The sequence below is a fragment of the Schistocerca gregaria genome, chromosome 4 (genome assembly GCF_023897955.1).
Source record: "Schistocerca gregaria isolate iqSchGreg1 chromosome 4, iqSchGreg1.2, whole genome shotgun sequence".
Classification (NCBI taxonomy): Eukaryota; Metazoa; Arthropoda; class Insecta; order Orthoptera; family Acrididae; genus Schistocerca; species Schistocerca gregaria.
The window spans coordinates 734,416,390-734,444,062 of NC_064923.1; the positions used below are offsets into that span (position 1 = coordinate 734,416,390).

The 27,673-nt window shown below is 40.6% G+C and overlaps 1 protein-coding gene across 2 annotated transcripts in view; it reads left to right on the plus strand.

Moving 5' to 3' along the window:
- The window catches only part of LOC126266618 (serine/threonine-protein phosphatase 5), an 86,462-nt gene that overhangs the window by 37,836 nt on the left and 20,953 nt on the right, over positions 1-27,673 (plus strand). For both annotated transcript variants that reach the window (XM_049970965.1, XM_049970964.1), the window contains 4 exons: positions 12,124-12,266; positions 14,064-14,151; positions 24,395-24,614; positions 24,851-24,932. In XM_049970965.1, coding sequence (XP_049826922.1) covers positions 12,124-12,266; positions 14,064-14,151; positions 24,395-24,614; positions 24,851-24,932 — 533 coding nt within the window. The remainder of the gene's footprint in view (positions 1-12,123; positions 12,267-14,063; positions 14,152-24,394; positions 24,615-24,850; positions 24,933-27,673) is intronic.

Here is a 27,673-nt window from a genome sequence, read left to right on the forward strand (position 1 = left end):
AATAATCATCTGTGCCACACTTGAACCCTTCTATCATCCCTTACCAATTGAAACTGGGACTCATCTGACCAGACCACAGTTTTGCAGTCAAGGGTCCAACCAATGTGGCTACACGCCCAAAAGAGGCACTGCAGGCGATGTCAGGCTTTTAACAAAGACACTTGTGTGTGTCATCTGCTGCCATAGTTCATTAATGCCAAATTTTGCCACACTGTCCTACCGCTTACATTCATTGTATGCCCCACATTAATTTCTGCAGTTATTTTACATAGTGTTGCTTTCCGTTAGCAATGACAACTCTATTCGAACATCGCTGCTCTCGGCTGTGGCTAACACTGTGCCTCATCCAGGTGCAGTCACTTGTCCTGGTTCAGAGGAAACCTCTCAGCCTGCAAAATCTGGGCAATCACAGAGGGTGGGATTATTGTTAGTTGGGAGTTCCAATGTTAAGTGCATTATGGGGCCCCTTTAGTAACATGGCTGCCAAAGAGGGGAAGAAAACCAATGTGCACTCCATGTGCATAATAGCAGGTGGAGTCATTCCAGACGTAGAATGGGCCCTTCCGGATGCCCTGAAGAGCACGGGGTGCAGCCAACTGCAGTTGGTGGCTCAAGTTGGTACCAATGATGTGTGCCTCCTGGGATCGGAAGGAATTCTATCTGGTTTCGAGTGGCTATCAGAAGTAGTAAAGGCTGCAAGTCTTGTTTGCAGATGATAGCAGAGCTCACCATTTGCAGCATAGTTGACAGGGCCGATGTGGACCTTTGGTACAGAGCCAGCTGGAGGGAGTGAATCAGAGGCTCAGACAGTTATGTGACTCTGTAGGATGCAGATTCCTTTATTAGCACCATAGGGTGGTGGGGTTTCGGGTTTCGCCAAATAGGTCAGGAGGCCATTACATGCAGGAGGCGGCTACATGGTTGCAGGAGCTGTGTGGTGTGGACTGGGCAGTTTTCTAGTTTAGAGCACCTCAGGGGAAAAACAAAAAGGGCTTCAGTCTCAAAGGATGCACGTTGAACACAGGAAGATGTAGATCCAGGAAACATCAGTATAACAGTTGTAAATAGTCGTAGCTGTATTGGGAAGGTAACAGAGCTCTGAGTTCTAATAGAAAGCACTGACGCTCAAATCACTAGAGGCACCGAAAGCGGGCTAAAGCTAGACTTAAGTTCAGCCAAAATTTTTGCAAAGGACCTAACTGCATTCAGAAAGGGTAGGCTAAACCCAGTCGACTGTGGCAGTTGGCTGTTAGAAGTAGTTTATCTTGAAATGAAATTGAGATGATTCCTGTGATTTAATGTGGGAAGAGGTCATTCTTGGCAACCAGAATAAAACAACAATTAGGTCCTTTTACCGACCTCCCAACCCGGAAAATAAAATTGCTGAAAGGTTCAGAGAAAAATTGAGTCTAATTTAAAGTACATACCCAACTCGTACAATTATAGTTGGTGGTAACTTCAATTTACCTTTGATAGGTTGGCGAAAATACATGTTTAGGTCTGGAGGTATGCATAAATCATCATTTGAAATTGTGCCAAATGCATTTTATGAATATTATTTTGAGCAGTTAGTTCATGAGCCCACTCAAGTATTAAATTCATGGCGATGAAAACGCACTTGATGTCTTATCAACAAATAATCCTGAGCTAATCATGAGCATCAAAATGGATAGAGAGAGTAGTGAACACAGGCTTGTCTTAGTAAGACTGTAAGCTGTAACTTCTAAACTCTCAAAACATAATGAAAAATATACATATTCAAAAAAGCAGATCAAAATTCACTTGACGCCTTCCTGAGAGACAGTGTCCACTCCTTTCAAATTAACAGTGTATAAGTGTGGACCAGTTCTGGCTTGAATTCAAAGAAATGGTATCAACAGCAATTACGAGATTATTAACAAATGACACAGCTGATTCCCATTGGTTTGGACCAAGCGAGGTGGCACGGGTAAAGCGTGACTGGCAGTACCCAAGATCGAACTTACAACGGCAATGGATCGTACTGTACCAACGACGCTATGCCGTTAATATATGGTTTCCTGCCACGCAAAATACTTGGGTGAACCAATCGACCACTACAGCTTTAATTAGGTACAGTTTTTAATTTCACAGTCGATGTTGTGACTGCAGATTGCTATCTGATTTTAGAAGATTCCCGTCATAGTGGAGCCCCGTTGACTACCCGAAGTCAAGCTCGTACCATAATCGCATTGTCAAGGAACAAATTGAAGACAGATCATCCTTAGCATAATTACTACTGCAGCAACCTCAATCAGTGACAATGCAGCTGGCTCGAATATCGAATAATGAAAGACCGCACCCTTAGTTTACAGAACATTGAGATCGAACGACGATACGATTACACTACGAATGGACACATCCGAACATTATAATGACAGTGATCAGCAATATCAAGCAGTAATTAAGAGATTGGCCAATTTAGGTGAAAACTCTTGTTATCTAAGTTACTGGTCGAATCCAAGTATCAAATCTCTTTAAATACAGTGCCTGTATATATTATGTCGAGGTAAATTCCCCAACTACCTTGTAATTGTTCTCCTACACAATGAAATTCTCACAACTTATTACATTATCTCTGGAAAAGACTCGTAACTTTTTAATTATTTACAAAATTCCTATTCCACATACCATCATGTTATGACGAGTTCGTATTAAGATGCTTCCGCCAATATCGATAAGAATTGAAATAGTTTATGCTACCACTAAATCTCTTTCCACTTAGCCCAGCATTGCTATCTAAATAATACGTCACGTAATTTACAGATTTACTAATCTTTGTCCTTACTATAATCGTTGACCTTTCCGTAATAAATTAAGACAACTTCATTTCTACTTGCATTTACTTACAAACTCTTTCCATCAATGAAATCGGTTTAACTTTTTAGAATATCGTGGTTCCACTCAATCAATGAACTTTTGATTAGGCAAACTTACAAATACCAGCATATACTCGTGTCCTGCAACACAGTATTAAGATCTCTGGAATTCACCCTTTTCACACACACACACACACACACACACACACACACACACACACACACACACACGCGCCATCCACTACCAAACCACACTTCAATTATCTCTGGGCGAGCCGCGACCACTAATCGTACAACACGGACAGGATATTGGTTCCACCGATTCCCAAAAACTCAGCCCCTACAATCTACTTCTCTCTCTAAACAGGCTCATGCTGGATTTACCACAGCAAACTTTACAACCAAAACTGCCCACAAGACGACAATCATTTGATAGCTCGTGTATCAAAATTTGCCGAAACCAGTGTATCACCAGCGACTATTCAGAAAATCCCACAGAATCTCTGTATATTCTGTTACTCAGTGTTGGGAGGAAACAACCATCACAGCCACGTAAATGAGCAGGGGCCTAACAGACTAAATAGCCACACTGCCTCCGCAAGCTGTACCCTAATTAAAACACTGGTACTACCAATCAAAACTCCTTTCCTTATCCCAAGCTTTAACTGCCAGCTGTGGTGCCTCACTACACCATGCAGTGGTTCACTCTGACCTAGACACACACCAACATATCCACTTAGTCAGTGACAGGTATACGTGGGAGCTAACTAACTCTTTATATCATACCATACGACCATTTAAAACAAACACACACGTAGTGCCATGCCAACTTTTGACAATTTATTATTCGTTGCTGCTGTCGGTTCTCTATGACAGCGACTGGCTATTGTGCGTCGCTCAGGCAGCATATCTCATGCAGCATCTCTCATGCAGCATCTCTGGGCCCAGCAAAGGTGAGTTGTTGCATCGCTGAAGTCACGCGCGCTCACCACCTGTTTCCTGTCGACGTTCGCGGCTCATCTACAACTTTTTTTTTTTATACATTGTTCACGATATTTACAGTAAGCACCAGGTGTTGTTATTAAGTTATCGCTTAGGATGCTCAGCACTACTAAGGGCGAACATAACCCATGCGTTTTGACACAGCACACATGGAGGTTAGCACATGCGACTATCATTTCCGAGGATGATGGTTTATACGTCCGGCCACCCTGATTTAGTTTTTTCCATGATTTCTGTAAATCGCTTCAGGCAAATGACAGGATGGTTCCTTTGAGAGGACGTAATTGGACCAATGACATCACTGGTTCCCTCCCCAGAATCAACAAACCAACCCCTTAATACCCAAAATGAGTTAGAATACTGTTGCAGAAACAACAAAAAAGTATGCCAAACTTAAACGAACACAAACCCTTATGATTGGCAATCTTTTCAGAAGCTCAAAATTCAGTGCGGACTGCAATGCAAGATGCTTACAATAGTTTAGAGAGTGTCATAGACATGATACAAGAATCGGGACAGACATAATTAAAACAAAGGCATTTCTTGTTGCAACGAGATGTTCTCACAAAATTTCAATTGCTAACTCCTCTGAATGCAAAAATATTTTGTTGATACCAACCTACATAGGGAGAAACGATCATAATAATAAAATAAGGGAAATCGGAGCTCACATGGAAAGTTATAGGTGTTCGTTTTTTCCATCCACTGTTAGAGAGTGGAATAACAGAGAATTATTGTGAAGTTGGTTCGATGAACCTTCTGCAAGGCAGTTAAATGTGATTTGCAGAGTTTCGATGTAGGTGTAAGTGAAGGCTGTCAGCTACTGTATTGTCGTGGTGGGAGGTAATGCCTGCAATTTGGTAGCCTCGGCACTTTTGACACTGTGGATAATGGAATATTGAATTCCCTAACAGCTGGCCACGGCCGAGCGGTTCTAGGTGCTTCAGTGTGGAACTGCACTACCACTATGGTCACAGGTTCAAATCCTGCCTCGGGCATGGATGTGTGTGATGTCCTGAAGTTAGTTAGGTTTAATTTGTTCTAAGTTGTAGGGGACTGGGGACCTCAGATGTTACTTCCCATAGTGCTCAGAGCCATTTGAACCAATGCCTAAACAGTTGTCCAAAATGGATTGCCCCATGTGTCTAGCTCCAGCTATCATTCAGTGTTAAAGTTCTGTTAATTCCCATGTGTGCCCCTAATTCTGTCGGAAACCTTTTCACAAGAATCACACTTCAGTGCAATGTGAGTTGTTGCAATGCACTTGCCCTATTATACCTTGTGTACTCAAAAATACTGCCATATGTATATGTACCTATAGGTATCCCATGAATTTTGTCACCTCAGTGTATTGTTGTTGTTGTGGTCTTCAGTCCTGAGACTGGTTTGATGCAACTCTCCATGCTACTATATCCTGTGCAAGCTTCATCTCCTCCCAGTACCTACTGCAACCTACATCCTTCTGAATCTGCTTAGTGTATTCATCTCTTGGTCTCCCTCTACGATTTTTACCCCCCAGGCTGCCCTCCAATACTAAATTGGTGATCCCTTGATGCCTCAGAACATGTCCTACCAACCGATCCCTTCTTCTGGTCAAGTTGTGCCACAAGCTTCTCTTCTCCCCAATCCTATTCAATACCTCCTCACTAGTTATGTGTTCTACCCATCTAATCTTCAGAATTCTTCTGTAGCACCACATTTCAAAAGCTTCTTGTCCAAACTATTTATCGTCCATGTTTCACTTCCATACATTGCTACACTCCATAAAAATACTTTCAGAAATGACTTCCTGACACTTAAATCTCTACTTGATGTTAACAAATTTCTCTCCTTCAGAAATGCTTTCCTTGCCACTGCCAGTCTACATTTTATATCCTCTCTACTTCTACCATCATCAGTTATTTTGCTCCTCAGCGTATATCATCATCTATTGTTGGAGGCAGAGCAGTATCAGCTTTGTTACAATTGACCATGCACCCCAGTTTTTTGTCCTTAAATTTGGGGGAAAAATATGCACATTACTTGTGTGTGTGTGTGTGTGTGTGTGTGTGTGTGTGTGTGTGTGTGTGTGTGTGTGTGTGTTTGTTTTATTACGTCATTAGCAATGAGGCAAGCTTTTGAACGTTAGAACCCATACTAAACACTAAAATTGAAAGTAGTAATAATTATTTCCGAAGCTTCATATGTTTTTTATGCTGCTGATGATATATAGGTTTTATTTTAATGTCCTACCTGCTAATGTCTTTTTACAAATAGAAAATGTATCCAGTGTTTAATGCAGAAGTGGAAGGGAAATGACAAGCAACATTGTGGAGCAGATCTGTAAAGTACTCTAGTCAATATTAAAACGTTAGAAACTTGTTTCTCATGTGAAAGAAATTTAGATTCTAAACAGAACCTCACAGCAACATCAGCTGGTAAATGAGAAATCACAGAACATACAAAGATCATAGCCAGTGCATAAGAATGTTACGAACTTAAATTTGAAATAGACACTAATTCACTACCCTTTATTAGGCAACAAACACTTTGCAGATACACGCAGTGAAAAATTGGCAACAACCCACAAAATTTCATATTCCTAATGTCACGGAAAAAACTTGAACTTAATATATTATACATTCAGTGTGTATTGCCTGATGTTAGGCTTGAAGCATGTATTAATATTTTTCACTTGACCGGAGCATTAAATAAGACATAGTAAAAACTTAATATTATTATGTTGATGGAAATGGAAAGTGTTAAATTTTAAAACACCAGTTCGATATTTATCAAATGTTGAGATGTTCTTCAGATAACAGGTATCAAATGATTAGACTTTTTGCTTCTTCTTCTTTTCAAGGGTTAGGCACCTGTACCTATTCCATCTTCACTCTTCACTGCCACCTCATTCTGTCTCTACCTATGTCCCTTCTTCTTCTAGGCTGGTACAGAAGGATCAGATGTAGAATTCTCTCTGCACTCATGTTTTGTAGGTGACATTTCACTAGTTTATCTTCTTTGCTCTTTTTGTTAATATTATAAAAGTCTAGTTCATTCCTATCTTCATTTCTGATATGGGTATCTCAACTAAAACATCAATTTCGTAAGAAAACTCATTTCTGCTACTCATAGTTTTCGCCCTTTTTTTTGGGGAGGAGGTGGTCTGTTTCTCACTTCCATATAGCAGCACAGGTGTAACGATGGTTTTATAAAATTTTAATTTTGTTCTGAAATGTTTTGTTTATTATTCCACACATTGATTTACATTTGTCAGTCTTAATTTCTAGGTCCTTGTCATGTCAAAACTTAGGTTTCATTGGGAAAAAAAACTTAAGTTTGAGATATATTCAGGTGGTGAATTATCTTTATTACTTTTGAACATGTGGGGTATTTATCATGATAAGCCATGATTTTAGTTTTCTTTGTTGATATTCAAAGATTATATTATCCTTTCCCTAATTGATGTAATTTAAACAATGTTTTTTGTAGCTCATGTAAATAAAATAGAAAGAAACTTCCACATGGGAAAAATATATTAAAAACAAAGATTGCAAGACTTACCAAGCGGGAAAGCGCCGGCAGACAGGCACATGAACAAAACACACAAACACACACACAGAATTACGAGCTTTCGCAACTGGCAGTTGCTTCGTCAGGAAAGAGGGAAGGAGAGGGAAAAATGAAAGGATGTGGGTTTTAAGGGAGAGGGTAAGGAGTCATTCCAATCCCGGGAGCGGAAAGACTTCCCTTAGGGGAAAAAAAGGACAGGTGTACACTCGCGCGCGCACACACACACACACACACACACACACACACACACACACACACACACACACATATCCATCCGCACATACACAGACACTGTGTATGTGCGGATGGATATGTGTGTGTGTGTGTGTGTGTGTGTGTGTGTGTGTGTGTGTACACCTGTCCTTTTTTTCCCCTAATCCCCTAAGGGAAGTCTTTCCGCTCCCGGGATTGGAATGACTCCTTACCCTCTCCCTTAAAACCCACATCCTTTCATTTTTCCCTCTCCTTCCCTCTTTCCTGACGAAGCAACTGCCAGTTGCGAAAGCTCGTAATTCTGTGTGTGTGTGTGTGTGTGTGTGTGTGTGTGTGTGTGTGTGTGTTTTGTTCATGTGCCTGTCTGCCGGCACTTTCCCGCTTGGTAAGTCTTGTAATCTTTGTTTTTAATATATTTTTCCCATGTGGAAGTTTCTTTCTATTTTATTTACATCATCATTAATTTGAACCCAACAATTACGTTTGTTATTGTCTCTGTTGCATTTCGAAATCTTCTCTATCGTCTTACTTTCTCTTTTTGTTTGTACAAGAAGTTCCACTTTGTATTCATCTTCCATTTTTCCGTAATCTACCATACATTTTATCCTGTCTAATTATACTCAATAATACATAATTTACTTCCAAACCATAACCTAAAATTTTCCACGCTTTCAACATAACCGCTGCTATAAAATCCATTGTTCCAAGTTTACAAACATTTCGTGTAAACTCGTGAATACTATTTCACAGCTTCAGTTCCTTTCACCCATTTCACAACCATCTCAGTTTTTTTCCAACAACTTTCGTTTTATTTCCATTCCCGTTTTTCCCACAAAACCAATCATTTTTTAGCAGCTTCCCACAGGTTTACACGTTATTATTTCTTCATCAAACAATTGTTAGCCTCATTATCATAACCTGCCAGTACATAACCAGTCCTTTGAATACATTTACACACATATTCTTCGAGATTTTATTCGAAAATTTTTTTCTAATTTTATTTTTTTGCAAATTATTTTTTCGAAAAATTTTTTTTTCGAAATTTTCTTGAATTTCCCCACCCTTTAACGTGATCTGGAGACAACATAACGACCCAACCTTTGCACCCATTGTTGTTCACCAACCTAAGTTCAGCACATGATCAACATAGCTCATCTCAAACCAACACTTTTTCGACTTTTTTCACACCTTTATCTCTCCCTATATAAATCTCTCTTTACTTTCACTTTAACCTCATATTACCCTTTCCACCTACTAATGCCATGTCAACCTCACAACATCCCTACAACGACCCCATTAAATTTTATTTACATTCCCTCCGCAAACATGCCTTCACCCTAGCCAGATTACGCTCCCATATTTTATTTACTCAGGCTTGTCTGACATTTGGCATTACTCCCAAAGGCCTCGCACTTAAAGTTCCCATCTCTGGCTGCAATCCTTCTTTCCATCAGTCCTTATACCAGTTCCAAACAGCACAATCCATAGCCCTCACCCGCCTAATCCTTCACCTATACATCGACTCGGCCAATGAACACACCCGTCAACTCCTATCCCAAATCAAAGTCCTCAATCTTTCCTCTCCCACATCCACACCGGCTGTACATAGCATCCTCCTACAGGCCAACCGCAAATTAGAACAACATGCCACCCTCCACCTCAAAAAACTATCCAATCTCCTGGTTTCCCACCTCCGGAAAGGCAACTCACTCACCCTCCACAACCTTTCCAACAAACCTCAACCTCCTCTCATTGCACACAGACCCAGTCTCTCCCATCTACTCAATCTCCCACTTCCAGCTCCACTCCCCCCAACACCTCAAAATTCTAGTGGTGTCTGTGTATGTGCGGATGGATATATATGTGCGTGCGTGAGTGCGCGCGCGAGTGTACACCTGTCCTTTTTTTCCCCTAAGGGAAGTATTTCCGCTCCCGGGATTGGAATGACTCCTTACCCTCTCCCTTAAAACCCACATCCTTTCATTTTTCCCTCTCCTTCCCTCTTTCCTGGCGAAGCAACTGCCAGTTGCGAAAGCTCGTAATTCTGTGTGTGTGTTTGTGTGTTTTGTTCATGTGCCTGTCTGCCGGCGCTTTCCCGTTTGGTAAGTCTTGTAATCTTTGTTTTTAATATATTTTTTGTAGCTCATGTTGATTGAAAACTTTCATTCAGAACTAATGTCAGTCATGTGTTATCACATGAGGTGTTATCACATGCAAGCTAGTAGCCTCTGAATATAATCATGAGGAATTTGTTGCCATGCCCTTAGACTCAAGGTGTGTCAGTTGGTGAAGATTATTGGCTGGAGACTGGTATAAATGTATGTTCAGGTTTCATGGGTCTCAAGAATTGTGCTCTCTGTGACCTTTCACCTTGTCTCTGTGGACATGTTAACACCAATCTGACCCCTACCAACAGAAACAAGATGTAGCTGAATACCATAGAATATCACTCAGTGACCCATTTGACTCTGGCTCTTTACCATGCAAGTCACTGTGGCACGAAGCCAGCAGTAAAAAAACCACACTAACTCAAGAACGCAAACTGGCTCCCAGTAATCTGTTCCAAATTACTTGTGGTGACACGCTGCCTGTTATCTGTGTCCAGATTCGAGCTGTTGTCTTCTGTCACCATTAGAGCTGGTCGAACAATTTTATCATCTAGTGGTGTAGTCTTTCTGGAAGACCTCATGCCTACTCTTCTTGCTACACTGTTGTCCTGAAGCTGTCTCATCACCCCTCGTTGTGCAGTCATTGCATTGGAGCCAGCGACGTGTATATGACCTGTCAGTATGTAGTGCCCATATCCCTCGTGCCAATGACTCGACCTTTGTCTGTAAGAAATAAGGCAAAAAGCTGCATTCACATATCCTCTGGTTATACAATGTTGTAATCTCCATGTGAACTCAGTAGCTACTCTATTCCTTATGTGCAGGAATGGCTTTTTTGCTGTACTGAAAATAGGCTCACACAAGAATTAATTTTTAATCACTGTATGCCACAGATATGGAAGTAAAGTATATTTGGTAACATTTTAACTAGTCATTCATCATGCAGTGCTTTCCATTTACATCAGTATTTACTGTTTTTATTAGTATTGGTGTCATTGTTCGATGCAGTGAACAGCTGCAACAAGAATGTTGTATGGTATCATGGCATAGAAAACTTAAGATAATTAATAACTTCTTTGTTGTGTCATTCTCAACTTTAAAAAAATTTGTCTCCTGCACATTTAAACAAAATCAGGCACCTGCCAACTTAGTACTGCCAAATCCTGTTGTTCCAGCTTGATATTGAGTTTACCAATTTGTCATAGAAAATAATAATTGTGGAATAAGCTGTTTTTCCTCTGGGTGTACCAGCCTTATGAGAAAAGCAAACTGTTTTGTATGTAGTGCCGGGGACTGTCCAACAAGGATGTACAATTCAGCAATGAACGATTGTTTGTAATAGCCAGTTCTGAGGATGTCAGTCTCTGATTTTTTGTAGAGATTATCAACAACATTACTTCGTGCAATGGAGGGTATTACATTATTTTTTTAAAAAAATATTAGCCAGTAATGTTTAACGTATACTACTGTAATCAAATACTCGAACATTCCTTAAATTTACTTTAAGCACTTACTATTAGTAGAATGTTTGGATTGCAGGTTGTAAAGAAAACAAAGATTCCAAGACGCACCAAGCAGGAAAGCGCCGGTAGATAGGCACAATAAACAAAACACACACACAGAACCCCTGGCCCTCGCAGCCGACGGCCACCCCCTCAGGAAAGAGGGAAGGAGAGGGAAAGACGAAAGGATGCGGGTTCTAAGGGAGAGGGCAAGGAGTCACTCCAATCCCGGGAGCGGAAAGACCCACCCTAGGGGAAAAATGGACAGGCGTACACTGCGCACACACACACACACACACATACAGACACAAGCAGACATATTTAAAGGCAAAGAGTATGTCTGTGTCTGTATATGAATGGATGGATATGTGTGCGTGTGTGCGTGCGAGTATATACCTATCCCTTTTTTCCTTTCTTCCCCCTAAGGTGAGTCTTTCCGCTCCCGGGATTGGAATGACTCCTTACCCTCTCCCTTAAAACCCACATCCTTTCATCTTTCCTTATCCTTCCCTCTTTCCTGATGAAGCAGCCGCTGGTTGCGAAAGCTCGAAATTCTGTGTGTGTGTGTGTGTGTGTGTGTGTGTGTGTGTGTGTGTGTGTGTGTGTGTGTGTGTGTGTGTGTGTGTTTTATTCATTGTGCCTATCTACCGGCGCTTTCCCGCTTGGTAAGTCTTGGAATCTTTGTTTTTAAATATTTTCCCATGTGGAAGTTTCTTTCTATTTTATATATATATATATATATATATATATATATTTTCCACAGCAAAAAACTAAAATTATTTTATTTTCAAATGCACACAGTGGTTTATCAGCATATCATGTACATATTAATCTGTTTGTAGGAAATTTTGGTACTTACTACAAAGGTAATTTTAGATGTTAAAACTGAGGAAATTTGTTGTTGTTTAGGTAACCACGAAAGTAGAGTGATGAATGAGATGTATGGCTTTGAAGGTGAGGTGAAGGCAAAGTACACTGCGCAGATGGCTGAACTTTTTACAGAGGTTTACAACTGGTTGCCGCTGTGCCATTGTTTAAATAATAGAGTACTAGTAAGTATAAAAGCATTAGTTTTCATTATTAAAATGCTATATATGAAAGTAAATGTTCAATAATGTAATTCCTTTCATGGTGATGATAGAATAAGCAGCAATAAGTCATAATTGTGATATTATCAGGGTCCTTGGCCTTATTTTATCATTTCTGCTGCTCACTAGACTTCACTTTGTGTTTACAGTACAAGGAAACTTCATGGACATGCAGGTTTTCATAGTTTTTCAGTGCAGTTAATCAGATGGGTCTTCCCCCCCCCTCCCTCCCCCGGGCGTCAGTCACTTGTGCTAACAGGACAAAATATCAGTCGCTCACTTAGGAAAGCACATTGGTCACTTAGGAGTGCCATTGATGGTGTAGAATTGATACCTGATTTTAATCAGAGTGTACCACTAGTGGCTGTTTAACGTTTTATGAGAAGAGTGGTTGTAAAAATATCCTAACCTACAAGGATCATAAATGAGGGCTATGCCTTGCCAGTGACTATCAATTTCAAACCAAATAGAAATTGCTGCTGCCCATGAATGCAGGTCCACCTCAACCAGTTACGGAGTGAACACTGTGTAAGAAACTGCCTGCAGTTTCTGTTTGGAGCCTGGTATCTCACATGCCCACAGGCATCACATAAAATTGCACGTCTTCAATGACCCAAACAACAAGAAACTGGACAGTAGCTGATTGTATGCTTGTAGTGTGTGTCACCGACATGATTTTGCCTGTTTTCAAATTATGCAAGGCAGTGAATGCAGCAACAGTCCACTAACACATGTAACCTGCAGTTCGTGTTGGAGGTGGTTCGGTGTTGTTTTGTCTTTTAGACATTGACTAGGGACCACACCTACAGGTTGCTGTAGATGTGAATCGGAATGTTAATTTCAGCATTCTTTGTGACAGTGTTGCACTTTCTTTTAAATTTCTGTGATTATCCTGTGGACACACATCTTCCAAGATGAGTTGTGTTCACAAGGCTGTATATGTACAGTCCTGGTATGATGAACACTCGAGCATGCTATTGCCCATCGACTGACCCACTAAATCACCTGTTCTTAATCCAATAGTAAATGTAGGGACTATGTGAAACAGTGAGTGAAACATAGTAGTCAACCAAGGATCAATTTGGCAGCTGTACAGTATCTAATCATCAGTAAGAGGCTTCAGCTGGATGCTGCATACCTCGGGAAACTTGTTAACTGTATTCTTCTCTGAATTGAAGCCATTATCATAAGTTGCTGAATGTATTCAGAGCTACAAAATTATTAGACAAGAAGAAAAACTGAAGAGGAATTCCACCATGTGCAGGACACCATTTGATTAATTTTGTTGAATCCAAACATGCTCCTGCACTTTCTTTGCTGTCTTCAATAGGTTTTCATTTTTTTTCTGTAAAGTATCTTAAAATTATATTTTAACATCTTTTGGAAGTGATAAGTCATGTCAGTTTCTGGCTTAGTTACCTGCATGAACAAAGGAGAGATAATCAGGCATCAGAGATTCTATGGTAATTTACTCAGGCAAGAATAAGTGTCACAGACCTCAAGCTTTATATCCTTTACATTTATTCTATGCTGATAAATTTAGTTCTAGGATGCTAACTCAAAAGTAGGTGCACATTTGTGTACACACACACACACACACACACACACACACACACACACACACACACACACACACACACACACACACACAGAGAGAGAGAGAGAGAGAGAGAGAGAGAGAGAGAGAGAGAGAGAGAGGTGGGAGGATTTGCATAGTGAATGGATATATAATGCATATAATGACATTTGTTATGTTTTCAGGTTATGCATGGTGGTCTGTTTTCAGACGATAGTGTCACATTGGAAGATTTGAGGAAGATTGATAGGAACAGGCAACCGCCAGAAGAAGGTAAAAATGTTCACATATTGCTTTTCTTTAAACAATGGAAAATCTAGGACAGACTGTGATTTTTGCCTGCTTCACTCCTTTGTTGGTAGTCCTTGGTGTCAACATACGACATTGTTCTACTGGCTGAAAAATGGGGGTTGGAAGTTCAACACTGACTTCTGTAAATGATGTACCTGACAGTTGCACAGTTGCTTTTCACAATTCTTTACTTTTATTGTTTACAACCCCCCAATATTACACAGTTATATGGCCAGTTCACTATTGGTAAACAAGCCTCATTAATAGCTTGCAGGCAAACATCAGCATATTGTTATAATAGTTTGCTGTTGAACATCTGTGAGCAGTAAATACCTAATCACACAGCTCAGCTTTTGCAGAATAATGAAGTACATGTGACACGATTTCTCAAATGAACAGACACTGTCATTGTTTTAACACATGGCCTATTGGTGTTACATTACTTCCGCTGTTAATGCATTATTGTTACTGTAATTGATACAGACGTCCCATCTGAAAATCAGCTGTGGACTGACTGTTTCAGGACCAAAAATTGGGCCTTTCTATGTCCTCGCAATAACAGGCACTGAAACTATACATTGTTCAGTGTTTAACTTAACAGAAATTACAATTAAAACGTAACTCATTCAATTAACTGAATACATTGAAATTCCTTCTTTTTAACAGTTCCTTCTATCACAAAACTTTGGCCGAATTATTTGTTAATTAATTAAATTAACAGGTATAGTTACGCAAAATATGCTTTTGACAAATGTGGTAATTATTTTGGAATTAAAGGCTGGCTTTGCTAATATGTTTTTGAATAGAGCCAAATAAATACATAAAAAATTCTAGTAGGTCATTCTCCAAATGCTTATAATTAGTACAGAATTTATATTTGTTTCTAAGTCAACAACAAAATTTGTCACGAAACAATTACTGATTTCATTCAAAGGATGATCTTTTGTCTTGTGTTGGGGTCAAAATCTTCAACTTCATAAGTAACATCAGACAACTGTCTTACGACCGTATAAGGTCCAAAGTAGCGCCTGAGGAGCTTCTCAGAGAGACCAACCTTCCGAACAGGAGTGAAGATCCAGACGAGGTCACCAGGCTGATAGACAACAGGGCAGTGGCTCACGTCTTACCTTTGGCGATCTTTTCTTGTGCCTGCTGCGTGCGGAGTCGAGCTAACTGATGAGCGTCCTCAGCTCTGTTTAACACCAGGCCGATGTAATAGTCATCCACATCATCAGGATGTAATGGAAACACAGTGTCCATCATCCTCGTTGCCTCACGCCCATGCACCAGGAAAAATGGCATAAAAACTGTGGTGTATTGTTTGGCGGTGTTGTAGGCAAACATTACAAGAGGTAGCACTTCATCCCAGTTGCTCTGCTCAACACTGATGAACAATGATACCACGTTGGCCAAAGTTTAATTAAGGCGTTCAGTAAGCCTGTTACTTTGCGGATGGTAGGCAGTCATCATGTGATGAGTAATGTTGCACTGACAGTTTACCTCTGTCACAAGATGCGACTGAAAAACTTTCCCTCGATCCGTAATTAATGACCTTGGGGCACCGTGTTTTAATACAATGTCTTCCGTGATGAATTTGGCTACCTCGGATGCTTTGGTTGTTTTCATGGCATTTGTAATGGAATAGTGCATCAGATAATCAGTGCAAGCAATAATCCATCTATTGCCACTAGCAGACATTGGAAATCGTCCGAGGAGGTCAATCCCAACATGCTGGAAAGGCATTTCAGCTGGTGGAATTGATATGAGTCGGCCAGGTGGTTTCTGAGCAACTGCCCTTTCTCCTCTGGCACTCTCGATAGTGCAACACATAGTGACACACACTCCTAAATAAACCTGGCCAGAAAAATCTCTTCCGGATTCCATCATATCCTGGAATTTCTGTAGAACATCTAAGCGCATGTGTTTAGGAATCACTGTGATCCAAATGGATCACTTTAACTACCTTAAATTGTCCTTTCACATCCTCTGATCGATTTAAGGCAAGCATAATTTGAGATATCTTGGCGTCGTCGTCCTGCTTGGCAGAGAGATCCTGGAATGCAGCGAAACAGTCACAATGTCCATCAAAGTCTTGATGGTCTTGCACAGGGTTTCTTGAGACACAGTTGGCATCTTGGTGTTTTCTTCTAATTTTGTACAGTATGGTAATGTCATACTCTTTAAGATGTAGTGCCCACATGGCGAGTCATCCTGTTGGATTGAAGAATGGCAAGTAGCTTCTTGTGTTATCCCTTAGTGAGATCTGGTGATAGTCGAGCGAGAAGATCTTGTCTCGTAGTGGCAGTGCTGATTTCACCCACAGACTTGGCATTGGAGGTTTCTATGACACTTAGCTGTTCTTCAATTAACGGCTCAGCGTAGCTGTTCTTCAATTAACGGCTCAGCGTTTGCTATGCACATGCATCTTAGAAGGATCTGGGGTTTTCAGTGACAGTTAACTATCTACAATTCACTGAATCCATTCTTGAACGAGACAACAGAGGCTGGGATGAGCAAGTTATTCTTCAGTGGTATGCTTCTATTATATTCCACTACAAGATCCATGGGTTGATGTATGGCATGACATGTGACAGTTACCTTTCTAGTGCTGACAGCAGGAATGATCACTTCATCCAGCACACACAGTCTCCACACACTCGAATGCGCATCATCCTGCCCATAGTATCTCATCTCGTCTAGCATAATCTTCAAGCGACAACAATCGAGAAGCTTTCAAAAAGTCCCATCCAAGAATGACGTCATGACTACACCTTGTAAGGCGATGAATTCTAAGGGCTGTTTATAGCCACTTATACCGACATGAATGGTACATCTTCCTGCAGGTTTTACATATTTCCTATTAGCCACCTTCTGCAACTGGCGATGGTACTTCTCCGAAGTGACTGAATATGATGCTCCAGAGTCCACAAGAGCTTAGGCTGGTCAGCCATCCATGAGGATATCGACATTATTTCCTATCACTTTTGTAGTGATTGACAGCAGAGGATTTTTCTCTTCGGCGGCCTTACTTCCAAGGAAAGTTGCACCATTTAGTTTTCCAGGTTGTGGTGGCTAGGTGATCGACCGGAGCTTCTAAACGTCGACGGAGACCTTGATAGGCATGTTGGGGAGCGTCCTCTCCAGCTGCTAGCTTGCGGCGACAGTGACCTACGTCATTTTGCACGCACATCATCTTGTTCATCTTCGTTGTCCCGGAGTTGGCGTCAGTTAAGATCGGTCTGCTGTCTTCTGGTGCAGGCGTCATCAAATATCTTCCACCTTTCTCTACAATAGTACATCACTCGTCCCGCTCATCTGCAGTGGAAGCATAAAGGTTGGTTATCCTGGGTCCTCCAGATGTCAGTCTTCCTTGGTGCCCAAACAGGTTCCTCATGCGGCATTGTAGGAACGTAACTCTGCCTGGGGCTCGACTTTTTCACCATTTTAAATGGAAATGAAGGACGAGAGATTGGGTTCAATGTCTGTTCCACTTCCTCCCTTATGACCTCTTGAAGCGTCTGTTTTTGCTCACCATGCAATCCAAGTGCCTTCTGAACTTCGTCTCTCACTATCTGACTAACAACACTTGTGAAATCAGTTGCCTCCTCCATCACAGACACTGATACAACGTTTGGAAGCCATTCAAACTTCTTGTGTGTAATTCTTTTTTGATGCATTGTCTCGATATAATGGCACCATTTTATGAAGTCTGCTGCTGTCGAAACCACCTTCAGGAGTAGGGATTGATACATGTCCTCGGCAACACCCTTCATGAGATGTGCAATCTTATCTTCCTCCTCCATTCTAGGATACACTATTTTACACAGCTCCAAGATATCTTGAATGTAGGATGCTGTAGTTTCTTCTGCATGCTGTGCCCTGCACTTTAGTTTATCTTCAGCTTTACACTTCTGTCGTCATGTGTCACCAAAATACTTGCAGCGTTCCCCTGGAATACTTCCCAGCTTGTGAACTTCTCCTCGTTGTTCTCATACCATTGCTTGGCAGTGCCCTCCAAGTAGAAAAATACGTTGGCCAAACACACTGTGTCATCCTATTTGTTAAATTTGACTATATGCTCATATACCTTCTGCCACTTGTTTGGATTTTGGCAACCCAGGGTAAATTCTAATCTCCAGTGACAGGTAACAAGCGAGGTGACGAAGAGCATAGCAGTGAAAGAAGTTCTAAGAATATCACCGCCAGGGTGAGAATCAGTCATCAGGACCGATGACTCTTTCCCGGTCTAGGAGAGTGTAACACCGAGACGATGTTCTCTTGAGGAGGGAGCAATGTCACAGAAGCAGCAGAGTAGCACCATGGTGTAGTGGTTATGATACTAAACGACATGAAGAGTCGTGAGTTCAAAACTCACCTGGACCAAACAGTTTTAATTTCTATATTCGGTTCGAGTACATTCTAGAGGTATCCACAGATGTCAAGAATCATTTTACTGGAATCTTCTGTATTACACCTTCTTCTATGTGGCAATGTAGGGTCCAGAGTTAGTAGTGATAGAATAGTGATAGAATTATTAATGTGGTTCCCCCCCCCCCCCCCCCTTTTGCTGTAGCTTGAGTACCCATCATTTGGCACAGGTAGAAGAGAAAAGTCATCAGTCGAGTGGTCAAGGTATTAGACTACCAAACTGCTGGTCTGTGTTACATCTTTGGTTGTGGATTTTTTCACTTGATATTTTTTCAATATATCTGATAATATACTGATCATAAGAATACCTTTCTTTCCTCCTGTTTTTAAAGTAAAACATCAGATGATCTGATTAGTAATCAAATAAGTATGTATAAGATATTGGCACTTACTTTCAGCATGATACAGGACATGCTACGATAAGACTTTCGTAGGTGGTGATGTTCAGCTGACCTGCACTGTGCAAGTGGTACCACCGAAACATACCCCCCTTTGTCAACTGAGTTATATTTCCTTCCTCCAGCAGCTAAAGCATTTCACCACATGACTTAAAAATAATGTGATACCGCAGCAGAGCAGAGAATTACAATATAGGGTGGATGCCATCAAAATTCACATGCTGGTTGTAATCTTACCCTCCCACACATCACCATTAAATTTCTCATAGTCTCTTCGTTATTTTCAAAAGTGTCAAGAGGTGTAATATACACAAAAGAAAAACTTTTTACTTGCCTTCATTTTCATGTCTTGTCGTTGGCTGCAGTTATTGTGTCTAGGGGTACAGTCTTGTGGCTGAACTTTTGATTTATAACACTGTGGGTTCCTGATGACTAAATAACTGATGAAAATTTGCCTGTATTATTCTTTAGTTTTATTCTTCGTCTCATTTCTCAGTATCACACCGTATTTACAATTTCCACTTCTGTCACACCACAAATTAAATTACTAGTGTGACAATCAAAAACAAGTCTGATTCCATCAGAGACGTGGCCACTACTACTTAAATTCTATGATACTCACAATATTGCGAAGAGTTTACAAAGCAAAAGTGTCTACATACTTACTTGAAAAAAGAAGAATCATCACAAAGTTATAACATTATTTAATAAATGAATCCAGAAATCAATTTAATGATTAGCATTCGATTGTGCAATTATTAAAATGAATTTTAAGTATGCCAAATACTTCACAATTCCAAATCTTTTGCAAGAATAATTATTTTAGCTGTATTGATTGTAACAACTTAATTTCTTTTTATATATTTTAGCCTGGAATGTAATACATAGTATATGAAATGAAATGAAATTCTTCCAGGGAAACAGTTGAGAATGTTCACCAATACCAGATTCGGGTTTAATCCTGGTATTGGCTACTTCTATAAGGAAAAAGGCTATGTTAGAATGGGTGTCCCATTACATGGTCCACAACCAGTTCTCCATATCTGTCTTTTAAGATACGCTTTTATACTCTTGGTACACATCCAATTTGATATATGATGATCTGTTTCTAACAGCATGAGTCAGATATTTTTTCCATGAATGGTGTGCCGGAAAACATGTCAGTGCAGTTAGATATCATTCGTGTGTTGCACATGGTGCGAGAAATATTTATTTTTTGCCCATGTCTGTGATAAGTTTCACCCGACTGATTGCAAGAACGCTGACGCATAGACAATCGGGTAAGATTAAATAATAATATATTGTGGGTGTAGTTTCGTATTTTTTCATATCACAATGAAAATAGTTCATATTCTAATTAAAGAAAGGAAAGAATGGTATTCTGATTATCACAGTATTATCAGATTCACTGAAAAATATTGAATGGAAAAAAGTCATGGCCAAGAATCGAACACAGACCAGCAGCTTGGTAACCTAATGCCGTTACCACTCACCCACCGACCTCGCTCTGCTAGGCATGTTGAATGAATTGTACCCAAGCTATGCTGTGAAAACGCAAAAATTGTAATTACTCAAACATTATTAACTTTGAACCCCATATTATATTAATATTAAATGTTTTTTTTATATGGTCTTTTGATATATAGGATTGACAATAACTTTTGTCATCAGCATTCACTTAGTTTTTTTCAAAAACCAGGGATTGTTTTATAAAAAGCCAAAACATGTGTCTCTTGATTTCAAGTAGGTTATATCCTTGCAAATATCTGAAGACTGTGTAATATATTGCCGAAATTGGTTTCTCAATAAAATAATTGGAAATTCAGATGGCTGAAAGGTGTTTAGATTAAACATCCATGATCAAAATTGGTGACCCGCATGTCAGGCCCTCCCCTTGTTAGCCACTATATGATCACTCATCTCTTGGGACTGGAGAGTGATCTATCTGAAGGCTCCACTCCAGTGCAAAGGGTAGGTGTGTAAGTTGTGCAGAGCTCTAGCATTTGGGAGGTAATTCATTCCCTCAGACAAGTAGCTGTCAGTTCAGACAGAAGCTTCCATTAGTATACGGCTTCACAGTGGCTGTGGAATTTACAGATAGTAGCCAAGAGCAAATGTTGGCTCATGTTGCCACATACGAATCTTGCTATGACTGACATACTGGGCTGCAAAAGGTGGGTGTGGTGATTATGTTCAACACATCTTTCATGCTCTGTGGATGTTGTCTGATCGATGTAGGCTTTGCCACATTGGCAAGATATTCCATAGATTCCAGCCCTGCACAATCCCAGATCATGCTTCGCCGAACCAAGAGCACCATATGCCTTTGCTGGTGGGCAGAAGATTACTTTATATAATGTTTCCTTATGATAATGCCTAATTTTAACAAACTGTTGCCATTGTGCAAGAGGAATGCCTTGGATTTGAACCTCTCATGTCATACCCCCCACCCCTCCCGGGGGCTCGCCACCCTTTGGCGGGTTTGTGCGTAGCTACCATTGGGCTCCAGCCTTTGCAGTATCTTTTCCCTTTCATGCTGCATGTCAATTCTCTGGCTATTCTTTTCCCCTCCCTTGGGGAACGTGTCTGAGGTGTTACTGGGAACCCTCCCCACTGTCCATCTCTGACATAACAGTTCCCCACTGTTTTTCGTTCCCTTCTCCTTTCTTTGTTTCCCTTCTCCTATCCTTCTCTGCTTGGGCATTTGATGTTCATCTTTTTCCTACTCCTCCCTGTGCACTCCTGAAGGCAAGCCCACACATCTGACACGTAACAGGTGACTGTATAACGTGTAATTCCCAGCCCCAGGTCGACAGGTAGGATTCTTACATAACCCCCCCGCCCCCCCGGTACAGGCACACTGTTCTGCAGTGGACCATCTCGTCACTTTGTCCACGCATGTCATTAATGGTTTTCTGCAGAAATCCCAGACTGTGGCGATGTTTATCGACCACCCTCCTCCATTTTTACCGGTCCCTTGTCCGTTCAAAACTAGACTGGGTGCTTTGTTTATGCATCTGCACAGCGGTCCCTCTTATGCCATCTCAACACTACCCACCACTCGGCTCAGTTGAGTCTGTATGCCAAAGCTGCTGAACTACCACTGTCCTACTGCCATGACTTTCTCCTCAGCAGGCATGCATACCGTTCATCTGCCATGCGTGGCCACCCATCCTATGCCGCCCCCTTCAGTGACTCCTTTGATAGCGCATATGGGGCGCGTCCCTCTTCTGTTACCACCTGGAGTCCGCTTTCGACTCTTGCTGTGGCGGCTTAACTTCACACTACCTGCAACTTTCACAGTGGGTATGAACCTTTCACCACCCTGGCTTTGTGCGGTGGCCCATGTTCACTTTCGTTTTTATTTGCTTCCTAAGGACATTACTTCAGCCTTGCCCTATTGCCTTCAGTTCCATGACCTTCACATGGAGGTTCGCAGTAGTACCTTTGTGTGCACTGATGGCTCTGACTGACCATGGTGTCGGGTGTGCCTTCGTCATTGGCACAGACGTTTTTCGGTATCAACTTCCAGCACATTGCTCAGTATTTACAGCCCAACCCTTCACCCTGTATCAGGCCACAGAGTACATCTGGTGACATATGCTTTTGAACTGTGTCCTCTGCTCACACTCTGTGCCCTTCAAAGTCTCTTTGTGATGTACACCGCCCATCCCTTAGTCCAATGGGTCCAGGAAATCTGTCACTGGCTAACTCCCAATGGAGCCACTGTGATGTTTATATCGGTTCCTGGTCATGCCAGTCTACCAGGGAAGGAGGCTGCTGACACTGTTGCCAAGGCCAAAGTCCTCATACCTCCCACTAGTTCGTATATTCCCTCCAATGACCTCTGTGTTGCCGTGTGTCAGGAGGTGGTGTCACTTTGGCATCACCATTGGTTCTCCCTGCAAGGGAATAAGCTTCAGATTATTAAGCCTCCCCTAGCAACTTGAACGACACCCTCACGTGCATGCCCCCCCCCCTCCCCCCCCCCCCCCCCCCCCCCCCCCCTCACTGGGAGGAGGTTATTTTAACTAGGTTGCATATTGGGCACTGCCTTTTTAACCATTGCCATTTAAGTGGCACTCCCCACCACTTTGTGCACATTGAGCCCAAGTTTTAAATGGCCACTGTTTACAGATGGAATACCCATTTTTTAACTGTTTACATTCCCGCTTACGTTTGCCGTCTGAGTTTTCAGCTGGTTTAGCGAACGACACGTGGGCTTTCGACTGCATTTTACTTTTTATCTGTTGTAGCAGTATGGGCCTCCATTTCTCTATGGTGTATTTCGTAGCCCTTTCTCCACGTCCTTGTTTTTAGCTGTCTTCTCTTAAGGCGATTGGCAATGACCTGTAGTTATTATTAACTGCTCTCTTTCTTCATGTTCTATAGATTTGGCTTGGGTACATAAGATTCCAGTTGTTTTTGCACCCTATGACATTGTTTGCACCCGATGAAATTGTAATTCCATCAGAGACAGCAAAGGACCTGGAAGAGCAGTTGAATGGAATGGACAGTGTCTTGAAAGGAGGATATAAGATGAACATCAACAAAAGGAAAACGAGGATAATGGAATGTAGTCGAGTTAAGTCGAGTGATGTTGAGGCAATTAGATTAGGAAATGAGACACGTAAAGTAGTAAAGGAGTTTTGTTATTTGGGGAGCAAAATAACTAATAATGGTCGAAGTAGAGAGGATATAAAATGTAGACTGGCAATGGCAAGGAAAGCGTTTCTGAAGAAGAGAACTTTGTTAACATCGAGTATAGATTGAAGTGTTAGGAAGTCGTTTCTGAAAGTATTTGTATGCAGTGTAGCCATGTATGGAAGTGAAACATGAACGATAGTTTGCACAAGAAGAGAATAGAAGCTTTCGAAATGTGGTGCTACAGAAGAATGCTGAAGATCAGATGGGTAGATCACATAACTATTGAGGAGGTATTGCATAGAATTGGGGAGAAGAGGAGTTTGTGGCACAACTTGAGGAGAAGAAGGGAACGGCTGGTAGGATATGTTCTGAGACATCAAGGGATCACAAATTTAGCATTGGAGGGCAGGGTGGAGGGTAAAAATCGTAGAGGGAGACCAAGAGATGAATACACTAAGCAGATTCAGAAAGATGTAGGTTGCAGTAAGTACTGGGAGATGATGAAGCTTGACAGGATAGGGTAGCATGGAGAGGTACATCAAACCAGTCTCAGGACTGAAGACAACAACAACAACAACATATATTTGACTCCTAATACAGGTCCTGTTGGGATAAAAATTTACTAGTACTTCAGTGTCAGGTGGAAGACTGTTATTGTAATTTTTCATTGTAGTTTACAATTCACAAGATAAATGCATAAATTTAATATAGTGTTGTTTGAGCATAAATAACATACACATTTTTCTTCACAGGTTTAATGTGTGAGTTATTGTGGTCTGATCCACAACCTCAGCCTGGCAGAGAACCAAGCAAGCGAGGTGTTGGCATACAGTTTGGTCCAGATGTTACAAAGAAATTTCTTGACCTTAATGGTCTAGATTACATTATAAGGAGCCATGAAGTGAAAAATGAAGGCTTTGAAATAGCTCACGATGGACGCTGCATAACCGTATTCTCTGCTCCAAATTACTGGTGCGTCTCTCTCTCTCTCTCTCTCTCTCTCTCTCTCTCTCTCTCTCTCTCTCTCTCTCTCTGGTGTGTGTGTGTGTGTGTGTGTGTGTGTGTGTGTGTGTGTGTGTGTGTGTGTGTGTGTGTGTGTGTGTGCGCGTGTGCACGCTCATAAAGTCTTTCCACTATTGTGTGTGTGGTACTTACATATATGTTACCAGTTAAACATTGAGTTGTTTATCAATGACGTTGTGTTTCAGTGATTCGATGGGGAACAAAGGTGCATTTATTACACTTAATGGCAGAGATATGAAACCTAAATTCACATCATATGAAGCAGTGGTAAGTATTTATTTACGTTATTTTATCTGTAATGGGGTGAGAATACTGTGGTTGTTCCAGTAAATCTCACTGATGAGAAAAACGGTGACCAGCCACACTTCTGTGGCGACTGCTGTATTTTGTCTATTTTGTCATCTTCAGATGGCAGCAAGGATATCTTTTACAAACTTCACATTATTTTTGCCTTGATTTCTTTGCGCATTATAGATTAGCTGTCTGCACCCACGACCACAGATGCATACCACTATGCTGTAATACAAAAATAAACCTTTCCTAAAGAGCAAAATAATGTGATATTTGTACAAAGAATCAACGCTGCCATCTGGCGATGGGCTCAGGCCCAAAACTAGTTATGGTGGAATAATGTATGCATTTAATAGTGTGGCTGGCTGCAGTTTTCCTGCTTGAGATTTTTTAGTTGACATTTTTTCACACAAATGGTGTAAGTATGAATGAAAATATTTGGCATTTAAATGTTGTATTGAAATGTTATTGCAACATTGGAATCATGGAGATAGCCTGCCATGAGACTCGTTTTCTTCTTCGCAGAAATTCTTGTATGTTGGTCAAAACCCAATATTTTTATAATGGTAAGAAGGGGATAGGCTTGCACTCAGAAACTGAAAGCAATACTGAAAAGTAAAAACTTCACCAAGCATAATAATCTGCTAAATGTGTCTTGTGTAAATGCAAATTGAGCAAAAATAAATTGGGAGAACATTTAGTCACAGAGAAACAAATAAATGAGAGGAGGAATGTAGTGAATAAGGAACGGAGAGATCAGTAAAATATGAAGACTTTTAGGGTGTCCAGAAGATCAGATAGGAATCTCAAGGAAAAATGAGAGCTGTAGATAAGTAATGTAATGCAAATATAAACATAAAATAAATTTGATGTGATTTGTAAGTTACGTTGATTACCTGTAGAATTTGAAAGCATTGTTCCTGTGGCATTGCATAAAAGTGATTATGATTGAGCATATGCTCTGTGTAAGGCTACTGAGTAAAAGCCATGTGATTATAATTGTACCAAGAACTGCAAATACTTAAGTCACCTGAATCAGCTGATGAAAAAGTAACATTGATCATTCCCGAGACAGCATTCTAGTGGTGGGACTGCTGTAGGGGGGAGTTAGGTATGCATTACGTAAAATGTTGGATGTGGGGGAGTTTGTAGCTCAGTATCATGAGGCCCCCAGTTGACGCATTCTTAGGTGTCTTGTTTCATAGATACATGTAAAAAGAATATTAGGTAATTCAGCTAGCTGTATACCAGAATTTAAGGAAATCATACCACTACTATCAAAATTGGTTAGCTGTGTTTACTCTGAAATTGGTGAATGGTGCAACCACGAAAAAACTTTTTAAATATTTTATTTTAGTGTCATAAACGGTTTTGGGCTACCAGGGCCATCTTTAGGAATGGCTAATATTTTCAGTTATATAGAGCTTTTGATCAACAGCGTGTTCTCTGCTCCTACACTGCACAAGAATATTTGAATATTTAGTGCCATTTTATAAGTTGTTTCATCAATAAATCACAATAAAGTGCTTGCATTTATTTAGATATAATGCGAAATAATTTTTTTTTCGCTGATGTAAGGTGGTTTGAAACAAATCGCCATTTACTGGAACTTACAGAAGTGAATACAGCTATTTCACGGTTTTTTTTATAAATAAATGCTAGCACTTTAGTGTGTTTTTATTGCTGAAACAAAGTATAAAGTGGCACTAAATACCAAATATTCTTGTACAGTGTAGAAGCAGATGATATGCTGATGATCAAAAAACATTTATGCAACTGAAAATATTAGCCATCTAAAGATTGGCATGATAGTTAGAAACTGGTTATAACTCTAAAATAAAACATTTAAAAAGTATTTATGGCCAGTTGCATCATTTATCTACAATCATAAATGGCCACCTACCTCAAGAGATCTAACGTGGGTAACATAACATTGCACTGAAATGCCGATGGGAGAAGAACCGTATCTTCCTCAAAGTTTTTCTGATTAAATGTGATGAAAACTATATTTGCAACCTATTGTGCAAAAACTTCTCTTAGATGCCAGCCACTACTAGCATGGCCTTTTGTTGCTGCCCCCCTTGCATGGATTTTATATCAATATTTCCAGTTATTGACCCATGATGAGACTGAACTACTGAACTGTTGAAATTACCTCGGAAGCTCTGAACTTAGTCACACAGATAAATTTCAAACAGTCCTTTACTAAATCTTGTTCTAATATCCTTGGTGCTGACATCAATCTTGCTGAAGGCCAGCTTCATACCCAAGTACTTTTAAAGTCAGTCAATAAACAGCAGTATTGATATTTTGACAGTTGCTGTTCTTACCATGTGAAATGTGCTCTCCCTACAGCTCGACATTCATGACAAATGTCTGCACACTCTTACATAAGTAAACTGCTGATCTGATTTCAGCGTATACTGCTTATAATTATCCCATTGCCTAGTTACAAGATTGATTTCCTGGGCCACCAAGCTAGCTCTGGAATTACTGTTTCCTGTGAAAAAGACTACACTTCTCTCCTTATACTGTTCCCATCTGGAATGCGTTAATCAACTCTTCCTGCAAATATGTGACTTTCTTAAATCGTGTCTGAAATGAAATCAGATATATCAAATATTCATTCTTCTCACCATGTGAAATAAATTTCATCTTGATTAGATCTCACACAATCCCCCGGGGCTCACGGTTCTTTCGTGAGTTCATGTATGGTG